Raw genomic sequence first — 24,454 nt, 5'->3', positions numbered from 1 at the left:
AAGCATGTAACAAAGTAGTTGCCTAAAAATTATTCCCACTCCTTTTATTTTTTCTGACTTCTGCGCCCTAAATTCCAGCGCGGCATATTTGCCGGAGTTACTTTAACATATACAAGCGATTTACCTCTATTTTCAATTTACTAATTGATCAGTCAACGTTCTAGTGGTTAGAAATGATTTAATTCGATTTCTCATATTATTCTGCAAAAAAACATCTATATACATTTCTTTTTTATAGGGTTATTGAATAGTTATGAACAATTTTTTATTTAAAGAATCAAAACTACAAATAAAAATTCCGAAAAAATTTTGTAAGCTTAATTGAATCAAAATAAACATTTTTTGTCTCTTAGACTTTTTTGATAATCAATAGCTTTTAAGATAAAAAATGTCTAAATTTGAAAAACGACTATCTTTATAATCATTTTCTCACGAACTAATCCAATCAGCATAAATAAAAAACGAAAATATCTTATACTATACGAGAATTTTATTTTATTTTGATCAATATAGTGTTATTGACAGTAAAAATTTTATTATAATGAAGGCTCTGAAGGTGTGTTCGCGGCACGCCTTTCTATGGTAGAAGTCTCGTTGCTCTATAATATGTTCTTGTTTGGTTTCGAAATTGAAATGTTTGATTTGTAGATTCTAATAAATGCATAAATGAAAATGATAATAAAAGTGATCTCATATACATATATGCAATACATATATGCTGTTGCAGCCGCGGTTTCGGGATCGTAAGGTTCTCAATAATATTAGACACTTCTTCTTATTTTTACACGAACACGCTACTTTATTATAAAACAGTGAGAGCATACGACTCGGATTAAACGTAGTAACAATGGCAGTAAAAAGAGGCGAACGGCTATAATGGCGGGAAATATATAATGGCGGGCACTCTCTCTGCTCGCGATCCGATCTCATCTTCTTCCGTTCACACGCGGCTACTTCCGGCATCTTCCTCAAAGTCACTCCTCGGCCGGTAACACGCGTCTCGCCCTCTATGTCAACGGTACTGAGGGCGCGTTTCCAACATCTCTCCCACCTTGAGTTGTGACTTCTTGGTAGGAGCAACTCAACCTATCTAAAAAAAAAATGAAAACGAAAATAAAATGACAAACATTTTCTAATATTTGAACCGATCCGGTTTCTTGATGATACGACCCCTTCGGGTCTTTAAGCTAGTTTCTTCCAACGATTTCGGTTCCTCTTTAGGGACAGCTACAGACTCTTCGAGGGTATTAGCTGCTTTTCCCTTAGTAGTCTCTGACGTCGTAGTGGTAGACTCGATAAAGTTATCAGCTTCAGGACTGGAGTGTTCAACTTCCAAGGGAATTAGTTTTTGAATGGGTCGAACCAGTTCACCTTTGCTCGTTTTCAGTTTTATCACCCGCACGTAACCATCTTTTCCGGGATAGACTTCTCTAATAACGGCGAGCGGCCAGTCTAATCGCTTTTGTAAATTGTTTTCAATAAGCACGACGTCCCCGACAGCCACGGACGCGGAACTATTGCTGGGTTTAGTTCGTCTAGATAACTGGCCCAAGTACTGTATACGGAAACGTTTTCTGAACTCTTCTTTTAATCTTTGACGATAGCGTATCCTCTTTGCAAAGTGGGACTTGTAAACTTGATCCAAGTCAGGAACGCCATTTTCTCGAATGTCACTGATGAACATTGCTGGAGTCAGCGCTGTGATTTCAGTATTTTCCTCTGTCAAGTAGGTAAGGGGTCTTGAATTCATAGTAGCCTCGCAATCGCATAAAATTGTGTTCATTTCTTCGTAGCTCAACGAAGTTTTTTTTAATGTCCTCTTCAATAGATCCTTAAGGATGCGGATAAGTCGCTCCCACCATCCTCCCCACCAGGCAGTTGAAGGTGGATTAAAATGCATGTTATCTCATTGAGTGCACAATATTGGGAAACTTTCCGCCAATTAATCTTCTGTAGTAGATTCCTGGCCCCTACAAAATTTTTCCCATTGTCGCTATATACTACAGTAGGTCTTCCTCGACGTGCAATAAATCTTCTGAAGGCCTCCAGAAATTCCTCTGTTGATAGAGATGTAATCAACTCCAAGTGGACTGCACGGTAGACTGCACAAGTAAACAAACAGATATATGCCTTTTGTCCACCGCTCAAAAAGAGTGGTCCAGCGTAATCGATACCTATCACTTCAAACGCTGCGGCATCTCTCACTCTGTCTTCAGGTAACAATCCAGGTGGTGCTTTCATTGTCTTCGATGCATACCGACGACAAACGACGCATTTTCTTATAACTGAGCGTACCGTACGACGACATTGCAGGACCCCAAACTTTTCGCGTAAACTATTCATCACAATGTCAATACCAGCATGATTAAGTTTCAGATGAATATGAAAGATGATCTTCAACGTCAATAAATGAGCTGAGTCCAACACCACGGGACATCTGAAAGAAAAAGTGTCTTGACGATTGGAGATCATTGTCTTTGTGCGTATTAGTCCATTCTCCTCGAAAACATTTAAGCTTCGTAATCGTGAATCGTTACTTCCCAGGAATGATTCTTTCTGTGCCAGTCTACAGAGACGCAATTCTGCTTTAGTAATTTCTTTGGCAGTTAACTCTTGAGTTTTGTTTACTTGAATTCTTCGACAATTATTCACAAATCTTAATATCCACGCGATAGTACACAGAATTTTGGAATACATCGAAAATCTCTGCAAATACCAGGGGACTGTCTCTTCACTCGCTTGTTCTACAGAGGTTAGCATAGCGATTTCTTCAATAGTAGTCTCAGGGAATATTCTCTCTTTGCATCATCCGGGAGTCTTGCGTAACTCTAAGTTAACTATGTTCTCGTCAATTTCTCCCTCCTCCTTGGGCCACTCTTCGGGAGGTAGTTTCAACCACTCCGGTCCCTCCCACCATTTCAGTTCAAGGAATTTCTTAGCATCACAACCTCGTGAGGGTAAATCTGCTGGGTTCATCACTCCGGGGACATATCTCCAAGATTTAATATCCGTAAGGCTCCTTATTTCCAGAACACGATTCCATACAAAGACTGCCCATTGTCTTGTTTGTCGAATCCATGTTAGAATGGTCATCGAGTCGCTCCAGAAATAGGTCTTGATATCTTGATAATCCATATCCTTTATGAAAGATCGCATCATCCTAGCTCCAATGGAGGCTGCTAGTAATTCAAGGCGAGGTATGATCTTCTTCTCTTTGGGTGCTACTCTAGATTTCGCTTCTACGAGATGTATCTCGACTCCTGTGCTTGACTCAACTCGTACGAAGATTGCCGCCGCGTATGCGTCTTTACTGGCGTCGACAAAAACATGAAAGGACAGTGAGTCGGGACCCCTCTCCTCTCCAAAAATCCATCGTGGAAACTTCAATATGCGTAGAAGACCCAGTTGTTGAACCCATTTAAGAAATTCATGTTTAATGTCGTCGTTTATTTCCGTGTCCCAATCCACGTTTTTATTCCACAGATCTTGCAATAGTAATTTTGGTTTTAACAATACGGGACAGACGAATCCGAGAGGGTCATAAACTTTCTGTACTTGTGACAAAATGACTCTCTTCGTGTATTTTCTCCGTGATCGTCGGTGCAGGAAATTCCGGTAACATTAAAATATCCCTCTTGGTGTCCCATATAAGTCCAAGCACCGTTGATTGACTCTCAGAGTCCTTGCCAGTGTATTTCCAATCTCTTAAATCAAATTTGGCTTGAGTCAAAAGGGAACAGGCTTCTCTCCTGAAAACTTCAAAATCAGAATAAGAATTGACACTAGTAACACAGTCATCGACATAAAAGGATTTTGCCAGTTTCTCATAAACTGCTTTGTTATATGGCAAAATGGTAGGGTTTAAGGCTCTATTAATATGCAATTCAATCGCCGCCCCTAAAAGGAATGGGCTGCTTGTCAATCCGAAAACAACTCGACGATGTCGATAAATCTCTATTTCTCCGTTAACGTTCCACCACAGGAATCTCAAAACATCTCTACCGACGGAGAGACGCTGATTTGTAAGAAGGCTTTCGCGATATCAGCTGTTACTCCTATCTTTCTCTCTCGAAATCGATGTAGCAATGTTGGAATAAACTCTATAAGATTGGGTCCAGTCTCCAAGCATTGGTTAAGCGAAGGCGATTCCTTGACTTTTGCTGACGCATCGAAAACAGGGCGTATCTTCGTAATTCCTTCTTTCTTGACTACAGGTCTGTGTGGAAGATAGTAGCTCTCTTAGTCGACTTCAAGTACAGGTACCCTTTCAATAATCGCTTCTTCGAGCCAATTATCAAAGACAGCCTGGTAGTCGTCGAATAAATCTTCTTGTCGCAACCTCTTTGTAACGCCTTTTAGTCTCTTTTCGGCTACGTCTCGATTATCTCGTAGAGATGGATGATTCTCTTTCCACGGCAGAAGAACTTCGTATCGACCTTCGTTGTCGATTTTCGTTGTCTCTTGAAATGAGGTCTTTATTTCAGCTTGACGTGCCTCTTTAGTAACACTCTCAATAGGATCCGTGATGCCCAAGACATCGAGTCTCCATAAATCTGATATGTTGGCTTCTTGAGTGAACATCGACATAATCGTCAACGTAGTATCGGTGCCACTGTCATCGTCTATGTTCCTACCCAAGATTGTCCATCCAGCTTAGTTTCTAAAGCTGTTATTCCTTGATTTATCTGTAGGACTTTCCCTGTGAATATTTTGCCAGCAACATCAGCTCCAATCAATAGTGAAATGGATTCTTGACGTTCACCGGTGTCGCTCAAGCGTATGTTTTTTTTCTCAAGTATATCCATCCAAGTATCATCGATATTACAAGGGGCGTCCTGGCAGATAATGTTTTGTTGCAAAGCTACGAAGTCGCATTTATATGTTCCATCTAAGTTGCCGATGTAGATCCGATAAGTTTTGTGTCTCTGAGGTTTGGTTTTAGTTCCTTCAAACAACAAGTGTATCATCGTCTGTTCGCTCTCAGTCTCGTATCCAAGCTCTCTGGCTACTTTTTCCAAAACATAAGATCTATGCGAGCCAGTATCTATGACGGCACGAACATTCACCAAGCCTTTTGGACCTCGCATCTTGACTTTTAGTGTAGGCAGAAACATTTTTGTATTCGAAGAGACATTAGCGAGACAACTGTTTCCCTCGTGAAAAGCTGGTTCTTTCGGTTTCTTTTCATCCGCTTGCTTGGTCTCATCCTTGCTCGACAGGTTTCTACACATCAGCAGGCAATGTCCTTTGCTGCACCAAGGGCATTTTATTTTGTTACGGTGCATCTTTTATAGTTGTGCTCTACTTTTAGACAATTGAAACAGCCCTGCTTGTCTTTTACAGCTTGGATTCTCTTTTCTAAGTCCATACTTCTGGCCGTTTCACAACTCAAGCTGTCATGATTAGCTCCACAAAATATACATTGCTGTGGCTTTGCTTCTTTCGCCGATAATAAGCTAGACGCTGTCGCTATCTCTGGATCTCGTTCACTCTTTGATTTCCTTTTATTTTTGTCCTTTGTCATCTGGAAATCGTTGCTCTCGAAGCATGCATTTGAATACGTTCCTCGCTCTCGACTTCTCTTCCTAGAAAAGTCATTAGACTAGTAAGACGATCTTTTGCAGTAATAATTACAACAGTAACAGACGCGTCAGAATGAGGAATTAATTGAATCCTTGTTCGTTGCCATGTACGTAAAGTCTCTTCAGGCAGTGAGGATTCTACTAAAGGAAGCAACATTGCTGCGCACATTTCTGTTGTCACGCCTAAAGTTTCAAGTGCTCGTATATGTGTCTCTAATTTATCATAAGTGATTGCGAGTGACATGTTTTTATTCTTACTTAAGACTAACTTTAAAAGTTCGCGTACATAATATTCAATTGTGCGAGAGCGCACCGCGCGGAAAAATTCGAGTGATAAAACGGCACAAGGTTGATATGATAAGCGACAGTAAAGAGAACTCCGTTTCTTTGTAATTTAACAAAAAAATTTTCTTTAATATGCTCAGTTACAAAGTCAAAAAATATAATTAATTAAATATTAGATTAACAGAATATTAAATGCGGTCACCTTTTCCAAATGATATTTTGGAATCGCGGTAATGGAAAATCTCGGCGATTTTCTCGGCACTTCTCGAAAGATTCGTTTTATAGCGGTTTTCACTAAGCGGTTAGCACGGCGATTTTACGAAGCGATATAGTAGCGAGATTATGACTCTAAAAACTCTAAGAACTTTTAGACTCTAAGAAGGAGGCCGGCGAGATCAAAGCATTTATTGTTTTCGGCCTGGGCTTTCTTCTTGGAAAAAATCCAATAAAATTTTGCCACAATCGTAATTATTACGTGGCATTAGGTGTACAAAATTGATTGGCGCTTTGGATTCTTCTCTAACGACGTTCAACGTAACAGTCATGCGCGACAGAAAATCCGTGCGTGGGATTGGTGACAGCGCGTGACGTATTCGTCGGAGCGCGGCGCTCGCGTGCGCGAATTGAATCGTTCTAGAACTTTCGATTGTCCGTTGCCGGTAACGACAACTTGTTTGCGTGTAATGACTTGTTTTTAAAAAGAACAAAGAACGCCAAATCGCTGATTTTTTATCGAGGATTTATAATAGATCATGCTCGAGATGAAATCATGAGCTCACTTTATGCGTGCGTTCAATGACAATTACTGTCGGTCGACTGAAAGAATTCTTGCTTTTCTTTTCGAATTACCGATCTCAAACACAATCAATAAGTCTTTTTTGCCGAATCGAGACTCGAGGCTGTGTATGGCTTTCTCATAATTACCGGCCGTTAGTGGAAAACTATTCACTACTTCAAACGCGCGCGAATCTTTTACCATAGACTGTACCAAATATTGGAATTTATCTTTCCTCGACAGCGTCGCGTCTTCATGAATTTTTTTAAAAGTACTCCAAAACGGAAGCCAATCTTTGATATCACTGCCAAACTTTCTCAATTCAATTTTCGGCAATTTCAATGCGCGTATACTTTCCTGTGTTGTCGTGGTAGTCCGTTGCGGAGTCGGTGTCGGTGTTTCGAGTTCATTCTTCCGCTCTAAAAGACAGGTTAGCCCGACCTTTGCTTGATGGTTGGCTTGCTGGTTGATTTCGTGGCATACTCATCTGCGTGTTGTGCCTCTCTTCCAATGGTTTCTTCAGAGTCTCCAGTTTCGATCATCAAGGTCTGCAGCTTTTGATTTAGCTCATTAAGCTCACTCGTTTTGTCTCGTAGCAACGCGAAGCTGACTTGCAATGAGGTTATGTCCGGCAATTCCTTCGACTGCTCAGTCCGGAAGGAAGTACACTCTCGTAAAGGCGGATCGTGTTATTTTTAGCGTTAACTTTACTTGTTCCATGTCTATGGATTACTTTCTTACGATCTCTGCTTGCTATGAAACGGCTACAACGAAATTTCTCAGTTCTGTCACGGTCGCCAGAATGTTGCAGCCGCGGTTTCGAGATCGTAAGGTTCTCAATAATATTAGACACTTCTTCTTATTTTTACACGAACACGCTACTTTATTATAAAACAGTGAGAGCATACTCGGATTTAACGTAGTAACAATGACAGTAAAAAGAGGCGAACGGCTATAATGGCGGGAAATATATAATGGCGGGCACTCCCTCTGCTCGCGATCCGATCTCATCTTCTTCCGTTCACACGCAGCTACTTCCGGCATCTTCCTCAAAGTCACTCCTCGGCCGGTAACACGCGTCTCGCCCTCTATGTCAACAGTACTGGGGCGCGTTTCCAACATATGCAATAAAAATATTAAAAATTCGTATTTTATTAATGTTTATATCCTAATATAGATATATTTCAATTTAAAAACAAGTGCTGTGCTCAGCTGTGATACCAGTTCAGATTCGGCGTTGAGACCACTCATGCGTCGCAGATGCGCTTTCAGAGCTTCATTATAATGAAGTTTTCACTGTTATTAATAGTGCAAATAAAAAAAATAAAATTCTCGTTATAGATTATAGATTAAGATTGGCCGAATTTTTCGTTTGTTATTCCTATTAATTAATAGATGATTAATGGTAATTATGCAAAATAGGACATTTTCAAATTTCGATATTTTTTGGCTGCAATGTTGGTAATAATCTTTGTTATGATTCAAATAGTAATAATAAGTCAAGAGAAGTCGAAAAACAAAAAAAATTTTCATTGGAAATGTTACATATAGTAGCACATAGAGACCACTTCTATTATAATACTAGACAGCTAATTTCCTACTTTTCCTGTTGTCAGATAATATGTATTACTCGTGGCACATGCGCATTGTAAAATCGCGCATGCGCAAAACATGTTTATATATTTTCATATATTCGAAGAGTATAATTATATATACACACACAGAATGAACGAAATTAGGCTTAGTCAATGTGTTTTTGCATGAAATGAAAGGATCTGAAATAAATAGTGGTGCACGTGATTTGTAACAGTTCGTGAAAATTAAAAGTTAGATCGCCAATGACATTCTTATATACTTATAAGAACTAATCACAGAGAGGCTGATCACGTGACCTATTGGCATCTCTTTTCTATACATGATGGTTTTCTATTGCGCATTCACTACTCGCAGGCAACACTTTTATATAAGGAAAAGTGGGGAGCCAGCAGTCTAGTGTTATGACAGAAGTCTGATAGAGACGCATGACTTTCCACGCGAAGCGACTTCCATTCCATCTCTCCCCCCCCCCCCTGCTTGGGAGCGCACGACTTCTACGCGAAGAAATTCGAATGGAAGTCATGCGCCCCTAAGAGATAAGGTAGAATAAACAATTAAAAAAAATAAGTAGACCATATATTTTTCGACTTCCCCTGATTTATTATTACTATTTGAGTCAAAGATTATTATCAATATTGCAGCCGAAAAATTTATTGTTTTTCGATTTCCCTCGATTTATTATCACTATTTGAGTCATAACAAGGATTCGAAAAAGGTTTTGTTCTGCATACTTACGTGATTAATTTGTGAGAAAAAAATCATAGTTATTTTTTAAATTTAGACATTTTTTTATCTTAAAAACTATTGACTTTATCAAAAAAGTCTAAGAGACAAAAAATGTTCATTTTGATCCAATTAAGCTTATAAAATTTTTTAAGAATTTTTATTTAAAGTTTAGATTTTTTAAACAAAAAATTGTTCATAACTATTCAACGACCATATAAAAAAATAAATAGTGTATGTATTATACTAAGATGTTTATTTGGTTTATTCGCAAATGTAAAAAAAATCGAATTAAATCATTTCTAGCTTAATATTAATAATGTAATTAAACATTATTAATATAAAGAACAATGTTTTATAACACATAGTTTCATTTACCTTCCAAAGAAAATGTATATTAATACTATATATATTACAGTATAAATATATAAGGTAATTAATCAAAATGTTATTTATTAATTGCTTTTTTTAATAACAAGAATTTGCATAAAAATTCGGCATTTATTAATCACATTACAAAACATTTTTTACTAGATGAAAAGAACGGTTTTATCTAAAAAATTAAGGATTGAAAAATAATTTGAAAATTTAAAAATACAGATCTAAAAATAATTTTGTTGGACTATCAAAATAATTATTTAAGAAACTCAAGCATGACGAGTGCTTAAAATATTGTAAATAAATTTTTTTTAACAATCAGTTTAAACGTCTTATATAATACTTACTTTGATAGTCCAACAAAATAATTTTCTGATCTGTATCTAACCATAAGTAAAAATTTTAAACACTTCTAAACCATTCAAAACCATCCTTTCCGTGTGTTTCAGAAAAATAACGATCAAGCGATAAATAACATTTTTCAAAATTGATACAATATTTTTCATGTACCTAACAATTCATTGGATATTTCGTATTTTTGCATAATCGACTTGCAATATTTCTCATTCTTTGAAATGCACGCGTGAAGAACATTACCTCGCTCGATAACATGATTCCGGAAATTGAATTCCCAAGCAAATACATACCGTGAAAACCTGTAAACGAGAAATCGGAGTTAGAAAGAATCACGTGACTCGGCCTCGTACAAACTGAAACGTTATTGGGGTACCTCGGGCTACAAACCTAACATAATATAACGCCTAGCACTCAGTGAGCTTTTATAGAACGGGCGTGGGTTTTCTCGAAACAGAAAGTTATCCGGAATTACTCTTAAACATATACAACAGCCTGCGTAAAACACACTCGTAAAGGTTACGAGAGAGTACGGAACGAGAAAAATGTTGGAATAGAACTAATCTTCCTTTTCCCTTCGAAATAAAAATTAAGAAATATTACAGCAATTGAAATCCGTCATTTGTTACGACTTATCGATATTCAAATATTTCAACAATTAAACTTCAATTGAAACTTTGAAAAAGCTAAGGCGAATATACTTTTTTCGTCAAATATTTGTACTTCATTAAATTGAAAATTGAAGTAGGTCTCACATTATTGAATTCGTTTATCTTTCTATTTAAAATATCAATAATATGCTCGATTTATCAAGTCACTTCGGAATTTTCATTTTCATCCCTTCGACGGAGAGAATTTACGCGTCAAGTTCACGGTTTCCAATTTAGTCGACAATCACGGAGCATTAATTTTATTTGAGAACTTTTATAATGCTCGTAACGTTCGGAAGAAGATCATCAGAGAGCACGCGTCCCTTTTTTCTATTCGCGAATAACTTTTTGCGGTGTAAGCGAAATGAAAACTTTGACTCTATTGCCAATACGAACGTATAAATTTAGTCGTGTTTACACTAACTATTATTGCGATATTCTCGCGATTTTATGACTGAAAAATTAAATCATACGTATTCAAAACTTTATATCCGTTTTTTCTAGAAAAAGTTTCTCATCAATTATTAATATTTGTTATCTAACAATTCTTCCATCTTTTTCTTGCGATATATGACATTCTCTACATGAGATAGCTTGTTGAAATGATACTAATTAATACTAATTGCTTATAATAAAAAGTGTTATAATATATTGCTTACACGAAAACAATGCGATTTTAATGAAGGATTGGAATAAAAAATTTATAGCGCTATACTTTATCTGTATCATATCATATTAAAACAAAAAATTTTGTTTAATTTGATACAGCAACGTTCAACTTTAAGAATCTGTTTTTTAATTATGATAATTTTTAACGAAATGAATAATAATCAAAATCAAAATGCCCTTTTCATTTAATTCGCTACAACTTAATAACAAAATTTTATGAATAATTTTAAAAAACAATTGTAGGAAAAACTTTAACTTTTACGTTCGAAAATCGAAAATTTTCACAAGTTTTTTTTAGGCGTGACAGGCCCACAAAGTGAAAAGAAAGTTTTCCATTTTATCTAGCTCGTAATTTTCTATGTAAAAATTACGAACTCACAGAACTTAAAAACATACTGTGGTCTTTCGAAAGTAGAGGTTTTTAGCTTTAATAGAGATTTAAAACTCTTTTTTAAATTTAAATTTTGTTTTAACGAAGTTGTAGCTGTCTCAATTTTGAAGTTCGTAGCGCTACAAACTTTTCTTGTTTCTCAACCAAATATAAAAATTTAGATTGACATCTAAAAATAATTTTGTTGAAAATTAAAATAATTATGTAGAAAATTTATAACAAGTAAAGCCTGCAAATAGTTTTGACATTTTAGAAACTAGTTTGAGCGTTCTGTATAATTGAGGTTTGCTTGGTAAGTATCAAAATTATAAAAATACATTTTATTGTATGAATGAGTAATTATATCCCGTTTTATTATATGAATGAGTAATTCTATCATATACTAATATAATTCTATCATATAATTTGGTGTGCTACTTCAAGCGGAGAAAAATGGATGACAAACTCAAAATGTTGTAAGTCTATTTATGCAAACAACATTTTTATTTAGACTTGCAATGTTTTTCAATTTTAAACTTTAACACTATTTTTTAAATTAGGATTATTTAATTAAAATTTTTTATAAAGATTGATTGCTTATATCTTTATTAGAGTAATTTTTCGTAGCATTTTTGAAGTGATAGTTTTTAAAGATTTTTTCTTTCTTTTAAAAAAATTAAGAAATGGTACTTAAAGTATTTTGCTGTGGCATGTCTTAATTATTCTGATAGTTTAACAATTTATTTTTAGATCTGTATTTAATTATAATAAATTTTCAGATACTTCAATCATTCTTTCTTGTGTATTAACTAATTAAAGAAATCGATATTTTTATAGAGTATAAAGTTTAAGTTGTACACGGTATAATACATAAAAGATATGCAATCGATTCAACATGCACATAACAAAAAGGAAGATCGGTTTGGAGAGATTTATTAAGCTCGAATGGAGTCGTAGATTTAAAAATCATGGAAGGTCGGCAAGAAGGACGCAAAATATCTTCGAAAATATTAATTATCAACTGTCTGGAAATATTAAAATCCGCAAAAATTAATATTTTTGAGATTATGTGAAGTGATCAATGGATATTTCAGCATGACAATGCCATAATACATACAACAAAATTAATTAAAGCTTGGCATAAAGAGAAAATAACTTGTTCAAATTGGCCAGCGTAGTCTCCGGATTTAAATGTAATCGAGAATGTTTGAGGATATTTATCTAGATGAGTATACCTAAATAATCGCCAATTCTCGTCGCAAAAAGAACTTATAAATGTTATTGAAGCAGAATGAAAAACTATACCACTTAATTATATTGATAATTTGTATAAGTCATTACCTAATAGGATATTTTCGGTTATAAATAAGAATGGTATGGCAAAATAATTGAACTGTTGGCGAAGCACATACGCTGAGTTACTATCGCGAGAAGGATCCTGCTGTAAAAAAAAAATATTTTCATGACATGTGTGATGATGAATGCTATGAATGTGAACTGTCACTCCGTCTTTATGAATCATAATAGCACGATGCTAAATTATTATAAAATTATAGATATAAAGTAGTGCGGCCAGTGCAAAGAGAATGCGGACTGTGAACGAGTCACGCGCAAGTGCTCCGTGGAAGAGTGCGACGTGATCTAAAGACTGTGAAAAAAAGACATGAAAAATCGAGCAAGTGAAACGCGAACTATTGGAGCAGAGCGGCCAGGTCGCTACTCTAATGGAATGTTTCACATGGTTGCAACGATGCGACGAATGCATCGAACGGCTCGAAGAACTTTGTTGTGCCAAGCTTCCGCGCCTCGCCGTTAGACATAGACAATCCGTGGTGGCGAAGATCACGCGACTCGCGGGTGAAATTGGAACATTCGTGCACATTGGTGGCGAGTACGCGAGTGGCGACGAAAGATCTCTCGTCTGGCAAGAGATCAACGCTGTATTCGAGAACCGTATTCTGACTGGTGTTGTAATCAACTACATCTCGAGTTTTTGGAAGACGCGGGCAATGCTCGAACGAGTGTGAGACGCTGTAGAAATACATAATAGTGTGAAAGTGAATACCGCGTTCAACAATGAGTTTGCGGCGAACGAATGTGCCATCAAGAACATAAACATAAAGAACAATGAGATATATCGATGCATCGATTTGCGCAAATGATACGAACAGAGTGTTGCCTACGTTGACATCACTCGAAAAGTTTCAGGAACGCGATAGCGAATTGATTGTCAACTTGATTGTCAACGTGAACAAACTAAATCCCATGCATGCAGGATGCCACATCGAAGTGTTGCGAGAAATTATGCTGAAGAAAGCGGTAATTAATGTGAAATCCATGGACAATGCTTCGCGTGGTCGGTAGTCGTTTCTATATCTCGCAGAAAAAAATGTGACTCGTAATTCATCGTATCCACATTATACTGTTATAGTGTTAAATCTTGCGGCATCGAGTTTCCAATGACTTTACAAGTCATTCCAAAATTCGAACGTTTGAACATGGTGTACGACATCGAGAATAAACAAGTCCTTCCTCTTGCCTCACTTGTGACAAGAAGGAGAAGCACATCAACATGCTGTATTTGCAAGATGGTGTCGCTCTCTTTATGTGAATCAAGAATCCCGTCTTGTGAGATCGCAAATTACTAGAGACAAGAAAAAGAAATTTTTCTGTAATCGTTAAGTACACATGAAAAAAATATAATTTTCTCGAAATAATAATAATAGTAATAATTTCTGTTTTTCAGATGTCTTCATTACTTCAGTACGAATGAAAAATTACAGTCACACGTGGCAAAATGAACGACTGCGCTATCCGACTGCCGAGCGAGGACGACAAATGGTTCGAGTTTGCAATAAATCAAACCACTGCAATAAAGAACAAGTGCCGTTCATCGTCTATGCCGATCTGGAGTGCGTTCTACGTAAAATGGAACTCAACAAGGAAGACGCATGTCAACAGCATGAGATATTCAATATAGGATATTACATGCGATGTTCATATGATGATGCGTTATCATCATATCATTTCCGTCGCGATAAAGACTGTCTAGCGTGGTTCGCACGATAACTCCAAGACTTAGCGTATTGAAAAATCGTATTCACTAACGTGCCCATGGTAGCGTTGTCGAAAGAACAATGGAAGATATACCATAGTGCGACGCCTTGTCACATCTGCGAGAAATCGTTTGCGCCAGACGACACGCGGGTACGCGATCATTGTTATCTCACCAGTAGATATCGCGATCCAGTATGCAAACTACAATCTAAATTGTAAAAATTCACTATATATTCCGGTCGTATTTCATAATTTATCGGGCTATGACGCACATTTTATAATTAAAGAAATTGCAACCGCATACGATGGATATGTAGATCTCTTTCCCATAACGAAGGAAAAATACATTTCATTCACTAAACATGTCGACAGCACCAAAGATGAAAATAATTTTCAGAAAAATTGTATAAAAATGAGGTTCATTGTTTCTTTCTAAATACGAGCTTTGATTGGTGTCGTATCTCGATAAAGAAAAACTAAAAATTACACAATCAGAATTTTGCAAACTCAGCGCCGAGGAATTTGATTTTCTCACACGTAAAGGCGTCTTTCCTACGAATACGAGTACGTTAATTGCGTCGAAAAATTAGAAGACACGCATTTACCACATTTACACATTTATCGCGTAAATCATTTTTCAGTTCGTTAACACTGTATCCGAGAGCGATTACGCTCACGTCGCGAACATTTAACAGCGATTCTCTATTCAAACGCTCGGCGAGTACAGCGGTCTTTACTTGAAAACCGATTTCTTGTTATTAGCCGATATTTTCGAAAATTTTCGCGAAAATTGTCGCGAGTTACAGTCTCGATCCCGTGCATTACTACATCTTGCCGGATTTCACGTGGGACACCATGTTGAAACATACGCGCATAAGATTTGAGTTGCTCACCGACATCGATATGGTTCTATTCGAGCACGGTATACGCGGTGGCCTCAGTCATATTCAGATAGATACGCGCAGGCTAATAACAAGTAAATAACTTTCATATGATTCGCCGAAACCATCATCGTACCTTATGTATTATGACATGAATAATCTGTACGAATGGGCGACGTGTCAATCGCTGCCACATGCCAAATTTCGATAGATCAAAGACGCTGCGAATTTTGAACGCAAGCGCGATCACTCCGAATTCACTCACAGGTTATATTCTCGAGGTTGATTTCGAATATCTATAATATCTGCATGACCGACACACTGATCTACCTTTCTGCCCAACGTGCGATAAACCGCCTGGCAAGCGCGAAATAAACTTCTAGCGATGCTATACGATAAACAGCGTTACATCATCCATTACTATAATCTGCAGCAATGTCACGGTTCTCGAATAACAAAGATCCATCGGGTGCTACAATTCGTGCAATCTCCATGGATTCGCGAGTAATCCTATATCCAACTCAATACAAATTTCAGAACTCGCGCGAAAAACGATTTCGAAAAAAATTTGTATAAATTAATGAACAACACGATTTTCGGCAAAACCATGGAGAATGTGCGCAACATCGACGTAAAATTATTGACAAAATGGGACGGATGGTACGGTACGGAGGCAATGATCGCAAAACCGAATTTTCACAGCCGTAGCGTCTTTGCGGAAAATTTAATCGCCGTCGAACAGCACAAACTTGAGATGAAGTTCAACAAGCCGATTTACGTGGGTATGTGTATACTCGACATATCGAAAGTCTGCTTATACGAATTTCACCACGAGTACATGTCACCGATGTATCGCGACAAATGCAAGATCATGTATATCGGACAGTCTTATATACCGCGTCGAGTGCAAGAACATTTACGAGATGATGAAAGGCGATATCGCTAGATTTAACACGAGCGATTATCCGATGGACAACGTGTACGGTATGCCTCTCGCGAATAAGTACCCGACCTGATGAAGAATGAATAATTGTACGATAATGAATTCGTGGGACTCAGAGCGAAGATGTACGCGGTGAGGATAGATGACAAGAAGGACATTAAAGAGATGAAAGACGTAAAGACGTCGTAACGCGAACGATAACATTCGACGATTATACGCGATGTTTGAAGAGATTGAAACTTGTTGACTTGTCAATTGTGTATACGATTTAAATTACACGAGGTGTACACGATATTCGAATCAAAAATCGCTCTGAATCCATATGACGACAAACGATACGTTGTACCAGACTCGACAGAGACGTTACCATGAGGATATCTTTGTAATATACTACATGGGCTGAAAAGTCCCGGGATTTTTCATGAAAACAAGCGTTTTTTGTGCAAAGTTATATTTATTCCTCAACATAGTTGCCCTTCGAGGGCGATACACTTGGTATAGCGATTTTCCAACATTTCGATGCCCTTTCTGTAGTACGAAACGTCCAAGCCTTCGAAATACGCCTCGGTTTCCGCGATGACTTCCTCATTCGATGTGAATCTCTTTCCCTGGAGCCACCGCTTGAGGTTTGAGAACAGATAATAGTCGGGGCCAAGTCTGGAGAATACGGTGGGTGAGCAACCAATTTGAATCGTATTTGACCATCGCTTTCAAGGACATATGTGACGGTGCGTTATCGTGATGGTACAGAACTTTTTTCTTCGCCATATGGGGCCATATTTTGCGAGGATTACAAACGTGTGGTGATCAACGCTCGTCACAAGTTGATTTTGATACGACCGCAACGTTAATAATTATCGGACGTGAAATCCGATAGAGCCAACGCTTGAATTATTCAAAGTACAGTGGCGAATGCCGCTGTACGTGTTATTGAGCGAGGTAAATAAGCTGTCGATGCTGCGCGCTTTGGAAAGCGGACAATATCTGAGCATGGCTTTTCGCTCGTGGGATCTGTACGAGTTTCCACTTTTGCAAAGCACAACCAAGCATTTGTGGATCATCAAGACGGCTATTCAGCTCGAGAAGCTATGCTATATCATCTTCGCTATACATACAAGCTGAAAAAACATCATGTCCGAGGATCTAAGTTGATTCGACTGCAAATTAACCAATGCAAAACTCTACCTGAACTAGGAATGTTATCCGTATGATGACTTGAATCTGGATTTTGATAAAAATTTTCTGCAAGGGCTACTACGGATACGAGTATCTCGAGATACACCTTTACGACTTTTCTACGTAATGGTTCGTGCATCAATTGCTCTCGAACGAATTAGTCAAGATTGGCACCGTGGACTTTGAATATAAACAGAACGTGCCTGTAAATACGACAGCCTATTGTCTCATCGTATACGATCGCGTAGATCAGTATAATTCGTTTATCAACGTTGGGCGCAAAAGTATCTAAGTGCATTCGACACGATATAAAATCTGCGATACGTCGCAATCGATCGCAGTCTTCTTCTTCTTCTTTTCGACAATATGTCCCTACTAATATTCGTGGATCTTCAAGGGGGGGGGATTCATTAGTAACAAAAAATTTATCGTGAAGGAAGGCAATGCTGAAATAGAGGACCGGTCTCACGCTTTACATTTTTACGAATCCCGTGTCATGGAAATTTTTGACAAGATCCGACAGATCTTGCATTTCTTGATTGATTGCTTATCATCTTGTATTGCGATGGGAGGACGGAAGGATCCTATACAGCGAGACAAAACACTTGATCATGATGGCTATCTTTGAAGATGATGCTATCTTGTTTCTGGATGATGAGCGAGAATGTATATACATCGAGACTTTAGATGCAGTTTACGAAGATATAGAATCTTTAACTAATATGGATGTTACTAATACTGTGCGATGTGGACATGTTAAGAATTGCACGTTACAAAGTATTGAAAATATGTAACTGATGGTTGCAAAAAAATTTTTTAAATAAAAATACGTTAACGTTACGTTAAAAATACGTTATTTATTATGTATTTCTTTTCCCTTTCTTTGTAATACGTATATGTATTAGGTGTTGGAATTAATTCGTAGCGTTTTTAATGAAAGAATGTTATTTATTTCACATGAGCATTAAAAAATACATTAATGAAAGTACTTCCCATCACTTGTAAAACGCTACGAATTAATTCCAACACCTAATATATATGTATGTATGTATGTAAGCATGTGTGAATGTATGTATGTACGTATGTATGTACATGTATATACATATGTACTTATGTATGTACATGTATGTACATATATGTCTGAAAAACATCAATGCTTCTCTTACGCGCGTCGCGATATACTCACCGATCTGACAGTGTATAAGCAGTATATAAGACTTTTTTTTATTCAATCGTAAGCTTCAGTTACGTGCGTTAAGCATGGACCGAGTAAAAGAATACATACACCGTCGAAAGTCGAGCAAAAGAGGTACTGTCTCGTGCCATCAGGTCCACCAAGTCCCCTATCGAAGGAAAAAACTAGATACTGGGAATGCTTTGGGGAAAAAACATCAAAGTCGTCAACGTGTTTATCATCATCAAAATATAAGACATAAAGTATATATATATATATATATATATATATATATATATATATATATATATATTGTATATATACTTTATGTCTTATATTTTGATGATGATAAACACGTTGACAACTTTGATGTTTTTTCCCCAAGGCATTCTCAGTATCTAGCTTTTTGTGTGTGTGTGTGTGTGTGTATATATATATATATACATATATATATATATATATATATATATATATATATATATACTTGTATATATATAACATTGATATACTCGCGAACAAAAAAACGTAAAAAGTTGCGATAAAATGTATTGCGGTACGTTTGGAATTCTTGGAAAGAGGGGGAGGGAGTTCTTCGATTCTATTATAGAAGTATTACCATACGTCACAATTTATGCGGTACAATCAATTTTGCGATATCTGCTTTTACGAACGGTTCAGAATGTACTTCGCTAAAGAGAGCAGCGCATCGTACGAAGAAGAACTATAGTAACATGTAAGTTTCAATGCTACATCAAAAATAAAAAAACATGTTTTCAAATATTATGTATGTATACAGCATGTATGGAGCATCGCGCGGTGCGTTTACTTAGTAAATGTTATTATTAGACTTGACGGCTATAGGCTACAAGTTTTTAGAAATTGGAATCAATATTGGTCCACCGAGTTATGTGGAGATCGCTTTGGGAGATCATTACGGACAAAAACTCTCTCTCAAAACATGGAAGGGCCTCTACGAGCAGCGGAATATTTACAAGATTTGAAACGAATACAAAGACAATTATAAGCGTTGGGCCGCTAGAGTTTGCATGCTGAGCGATGCTATGCTCATACGTTTCGGTTCTTCATCCGTAAACATGATTATGATTGAAACAACGCTGTGACGTTGTTTGAGTTTGACCGATATATCAATGTAATATTTGAATGATTAGCTAGACTAGATATGGTCAATATATATAAGTATATGCTATTCTCCAATATCGCGTCTCCAAGAACGTTCTCCAAGTTTGACGGATGTATCAATGTAACATTTGAACGATTACCTAGACTAGATATGATCAATATATATAAGTATATGCGATTCTCCAATATCGCGTATACAAGAACGCGACAGCAATATATTCGACAAGCATCAGCTTGTCGATTGAGTTATTAATTTTAGTTTTTAATACGTACGAAATCAATAATATGATTAAAAATTTTTTTCGTTCACGTTACTATATATATGTACTGTCTTTACTTCCCATCCATTCATCATATCCTATACCTCGATGCGCCGTCGCATTTAGTTTATATAAACACCTGTCAGCGTTTCTCTTAACGTTTCTAGAATTCTACAGCCAGCTATACTTATAATTTAAAGCGTTTAATATACAACGGTCGCTCATAACTAATATCCCGGTAGCTTCGCCGCAGCGAAGGATGATTCTCAGCATCAGCTTTGTCAAACTTCGTTTGCGCGAAGTTCATTTTTCTTTATACGAGTGATTTTTTATAAAACGTGCAAGAATATTCCATCATTTATCCATAATGGTAGATTATTTTTGCACGTGTACGTAATTAAGTAAAAGTGATTTTTACAGTGTAGTTTTATTATCTGTAAACAATGAATGATAAACAACAACAAAAAGTTGTGGCGACTGCTTCTTCTTCCTCAGGTCCCTTCGTCCGACTGAATAATAAGACTATTGCAATTGATATCACTCAGTTACATGTCGGCGAAATTGAGTTATTCCATCACCTTCTCAAGATTGGCGAGATTGTGGAGGTTGATGAGGTAGTGGAAGAAGAGGAGGAAGAGCAAGAGGATGAGGAAGAAGAAAAGAATGGAAGAAGAAAAGATTGAAGAGAAAGAAGAGAAAGACCAAGAGGAAGAAGAATTATACATGGGTGACCTGCCTATAAATTTTAACAACATAAGTCCTCAAGAATTTGCGGATTTCATGATGAGCCTCTATCTATCGAGCGAATTTGAACTCTTGAACTTTCACGTGACTGAAGCTGAAGAGGAAGAGGAGGAAGAAGAAGATGAAGAGGAGGAAGAGGAAGAAGAAGAAGAAAAAGAGAGTGTCCACCGGGAGTCCAAGATCTCCACCAGAGAAGTGGAGAATTCTCCTCCTTCCCTGAAATACCCTGCGGAAGAAATATCGCAATTATTTGATACAATAAATGAACTCAACTTAGGAGTTTATCTTCTTAGTGCCCTGATTGAGCAGGAAGAGGAAGAGGAGGATGACCATTAAAGCGAAGAGGAAGATGGAGAGGGGGAAGAGGAGAAGGGGAAGGAGGACGCGGAGAAAGTAAGAATTTTTATTATATATTTTGTTTAAAATATTTTGTCCGCGATGCATTTTTGGGGAGAGAGTTCGCGGCACATATCATTAATATTTGATGTTTATGTAAACAGTCAATGTCTTCGACAAGAGGCCTTTTCTGCGCTGTCACCTCCCTTCCCCCGTGACATACCCATGTCCACGAGTACCCGCGCCTACGAATACTCTCCGCGCCCGCGCCCTACGCGCCTATAGTTTTTTAATCCAAAATCTTTACAGTATTGCTACTTACATAAATAATTAAAAATAGCAGCTTTTTTTAAAGAATACAAACATTACGACACATCTTCAACAATTAAAATTCAATAGTGTTAATAAAATTAACCAAAACTAATCAAAAATTTCTTTTAACAAAATCACTCATATGTGATGGGCTTCAAAAAAAAGCGTTTACAATTTTTGTTCTTGCCCTTTTCTTAAGGTCTCACCAGGTACTTACTCGTTCGCCTGGTCCGCCTCTGACTTCATCCGATAATTAAATCATGTCCACTAACTGGTACATTTACCTTAGATATTATCATGATTCGTTGGCAATAGTCTCATACATTATCGCCAAATATAAGGCGTTTTAAAGTACGTCATAAGACAGGTAAATTTTTACGAGATGGCGCCATAATGAACTATGTAGTATATAGCCAGGAAGTAACACTATTCAAATTGCCTCATATCAAGTTTCAGCGAAAAGCGACGCTTAGTTTACGTGTGGCAGACGTTGGAAGTGAGTATGGCAGCAGTTGTCGTAAAAATAGAGAAATATGAACTCCATGCAGTAATTAAATATTTTTATTTAAAGAAGTGGACGGCTGCGCAGATCAAAGCCGAGTTGAATAGAGTTCACGGGGATATCAACCAAAGATGAAGGCCCCGGACATCCAGTTGAAATCACTACAGAAATGATTGAAAAAATCCATCGTATCGTCATAAGATTGCCAATTAAAAGTGCATGACATTTTATTAAAAAAATGTTTTATTTTTTAAATTAATGTTATTAAATGGTGAAACTGCCCCAGAATCATGTATCTTATGATAAAAATAAATGCATTTTTTAACAAGTTAATAAATAGTAAAACCCAGGTCAATACATTAAACGAGCTATAGTTAGGTGTACTAAATAATATTTATTAATCACAAATTTTTCGATGATAGGTTTCAACGGTACGTTTAGATTATACTTAGTCCTCATCAATCGCAAAATACCAAATATCTAATTATATTAACATATTGTGAGGATCATCTCACGTTCGAGTTACAATAGATAATATAACAGATTTCTAAGAATCATCTCACCTTCGTGTTACAAAGAATAGTATAAGGTGTAGTAACAAGATATCCATTATTTTTGCATGAAATTGAAGGCTTTATTTAGTATAATTAGAATGATCCGATTTAGGTCAAATATGCACCGTTTTGTTCGATAACTTGTTGCCATTTTAAAGGTAATTCCATTATGCCTCTCTCATAGAAACCCTCGTCCCTATTAGCAAAAAACTGGGACAGTCGATTTTCACAAGCTTCTCTTGAGGCGAATTTTTCACTAGCAAAATCATTCGCCATAGACAGGAACAGGTGGTAATCACTTGGAGCCAGGTTCGCACTATAAGGTGGATGCATAAGAACCTCCTAACCAAGCTCCCGGAGCTTCTGGCGAGTCACTATTGATGTGTGTGGCCTGGCGTTGTCCTGATGGAACACAATTCCTCTCCTATTGGCCAACGCTGGCCGCTTCTGGGCGATTACTTCTTTCGGTCCAATTGTTGACAGTACAGATCCGAATTAACAGTTTGGCCGTAGGGGAGCAGCTCATAGTAGATGATTCCCTGCCAATCTCACTGAACACACAGCAAAACCTTCCTGACCGTCAATCCTGGCTTGGCCACCATTTGCGCCGGCTCACCGCGATTCGACCACGACTTTTTTCGCTTAATGTTGTCATAAGTGACCCACTTTTCATCATCAGTCACCATCCGCTTCAGAAATGGGTTGATTTTGTTACGATTCAGCAGCAATTCGCAGATGGAAATTCGGTCTATGAGGTTTTTTTGCGTTAACTCGTGGCACCCATACATCGAGCTTCTTTTTATATCCAGCCTTATTCAAGTGGTTCCAAACGGTTTTTTGTGCAATGTTTAGCTCCTGGGAAATCGAAACAGTGCTTACATGACGGTCGGACTCGACGATTTCCATTTATTTTATCGACATTTTCGACAATTGGGCTTCCAGAGCGTAGTGCATCTTTGACATCAAAATTACCGGAACGGAATCGACGAAACCAAAATTGCGCGTGATTGGTTGTTACAGTATCAGGACCATAAACACTATTCACATTTTCAGCCGCCTGGCTTGCGTTTTCGCCTTTATCGAAGAAAAACTGTAAAATATGTCGTATTTTCTTTTTGCTGGTGTCCATTTTTGACGCGCGCTCAAACAATACTGAGTCAAACAATCACAAAACTGTCTCAGAAGTTTTTTTAGTACGAAATCTTATCTTTCTAACGCCATCTAGCGTAACCCGATCGCACTTATACAACGCGAGATACAGATTACTAAAGTCATCTATTGGAAAAATAATGGATTTCTTTTTACTACACCTTTTATATCGTAATCATATCATATGTAGTCAAACTTGATAATTAATAAACGATGTAGTGAAGAGTCATGATTCTGAATCAATTCATCGGTTAATAGCGAGAAAGGGCAGTATGAATAAATGAATAAATTCCAGTCATATTAATGCTGTAGTTTGATATCAGATCATATAAATAATTATATGTACGTCCTTAATACAATAATATTGGTAGATAAACTAAACAGAATAAATTATCGTCGAAATTGAAACTATAAAGAAATTAACAGTTTGTAATTTAAAAACTATCTTTAACAATTAAAAATATATGATAAACCGATAATAAATTATAATTTTATGTACGTGAATATATACAAATTTTTTTCAATTGAACAAAAGCACAACGCGAAATACAAATAACGACGCTTTAAATTTATAATGTCAATTAACAAAATTAAATAATCATCAAGGAATAAAGAAGAAAGGTTACAACATTTACATTAATATGAAGGCAAATTATAAGTTAGCAACAGTCTATTAAAAATGTTGAATTTAGAATCAGTTATATTCACTAATGCCCGACTGATCTTGACTATGAGAGAGATAAACGCAAATGATACCATATGTATGTAAAAGTATATAGTATAGGTTACAAATGTATTAACAAATTGAACAAATTCATAAAAGCGCATAAAGACAAAAAGTAAT

At 36.9% G+C, this 24,454-nt stretch overlaps 3 protein-coding genes and 1 long non-coding RNA gene across 4 annotated transcripts; 1 reads left to right on the top strand and 3 right to left on the bottom strand.

Annotated features, from left to right (window-relative positions):
- Positions 1-1,821: 1,821 nt before the first annotated feature.
- Positions 1,822-2,760, bottom strand: LOC147908076 (uncharacterized). The gene has a single exon (XM_087411535.1). The coding sequence runs from the start codon at positions 2,758-2,760 to the stop codon at positions 1,822-1,824; it is 939 nt and encodes a 312-aa protein (XP_087267661.1).
- Positions 2,761-2,805: 45 nt separating this feature from the next.
- LOC147908075 (uncharacterized) lies at positions 2,806-4,587 on the bottom strand. The gene is made up of 3 exons (XM_087411534.1): positions 4,264-4,587; positions 3,556-4,015; positions 2,806-3,485 (listed from the first exon to the last, which is right to left on the bottom strand). Exons 1-3 carry the CDS (start codon positions 4,585-4,587, stop codon positions 2,806-2,808), a joined length of 1,464 nt encoding a protein of 487 aa, XP_087267660.1.
- Positions 4,588-12,106: 7,519 nt separating this feature from the next.
- On the top strand, positions 12,107-18,290 carry LOC147908074 (uncharacterized). The gene is made up of 2 exons (XR_015546761.1): positions 12,107-14,059; positions 14,129-18,290. It is a non-coding gene; the product is annotated as an uncharacterized LOC147908074 (long non-coding RNA).
- Positions 18,291-22,569: 4,279 nt separating this feature from the next.
- LOC105143755 (mariner Mos1 transposase) lies at positions 22,570-23,590 on the bottom strand. The gene is made up of 3 exons (XM_011052231.2): positions 23,341-23,590; positions 23,014-23,209; positions 22,570-22,777 (listed from the first exon to the last, which is right to left on the bottom strand). Exons 1-3 carry the CDS (start codon positions 23,588-23,590, stop codon positions 22,570-22,572), a joined length of 654 nt encoding a protein of 217 aa, XP_011050533.2.
- Positions 23,591-24,454: the final 864 nt, after the last annotated feature.

The sequence above is a fragment of the Acromyrmex echinatior genome, chromosome 11 (genome assembly GCF_024713525.1).
Source record: "Acromyrmex echinatior isolate Ae372 chromosome 11, ASM2471352v2, whole genome shotgun sequence".
Taxonomy (NCBI): Eukaryota; Metazoa; Arthropoda; class Insecta; order Hymenoptera; family Formicidae; genus Acromyrmex; species Acromyrmex echinatior.
Note: the sequence above shows the minus strand (reverse complement) of the source record. Positions and strands in the feature narration are given on the sequence as shown.

Excerpts from the sequence above, each read along its gene's own strand:
- LOC147908075 (XM_087411534.1), bottom strand. The coding sequence starts at position 4,587 with ATGTCGATGTTCACTCAAGAAGCCAACATATCAGATTTATGGAGACTC. Across the intron at positions 4,016-4,263 it reads AAGAAGCGATTATTGAAAGG|CGTCTCTCCGTCGGTAGAGA; the intron begins GTACCTGTACTT and ends CTTACAAATCAG. Across the intron at positions 3,486-3,555 it reads AGAGAGTCATTTTGTCACAA|ATCTGTGGAATAAAAACGTG; the intron begins GTACAGAAAGTT and ends TACTATTGCAAG.
- LOC147908076 (XM_087411535.1), bottom strand. The coding sequence starts at position 2,760 with ATGCTAACCTCTGTAGAACAAGCGAGTGAAGAGACAGTCCCCTGGTAT.
- LOC105143755 (XM_011052231.2), bottom strand. The coding sequence starts at position 23,590 with ATGGACACCAGCAAAAAGAAAATACGACATATTTTACAGTTTTTCTTC. Across the intron at positions 23,210-23,340 it reads TCGTCGAGTCCGACCGTCAT|ACCGAATTTCCATCTGCGAA; the intron begins GTAAGCACTGTT and ends AAAACCTCATAG. Across the intron at positions 22,778-23,013 it reads AAGGTTTTGCTGTGTGTTCA|TGCGAACCTGGCTCCAAGTG; the intron begins GTGAGATTGGCA and ends TCCACCTTATAG.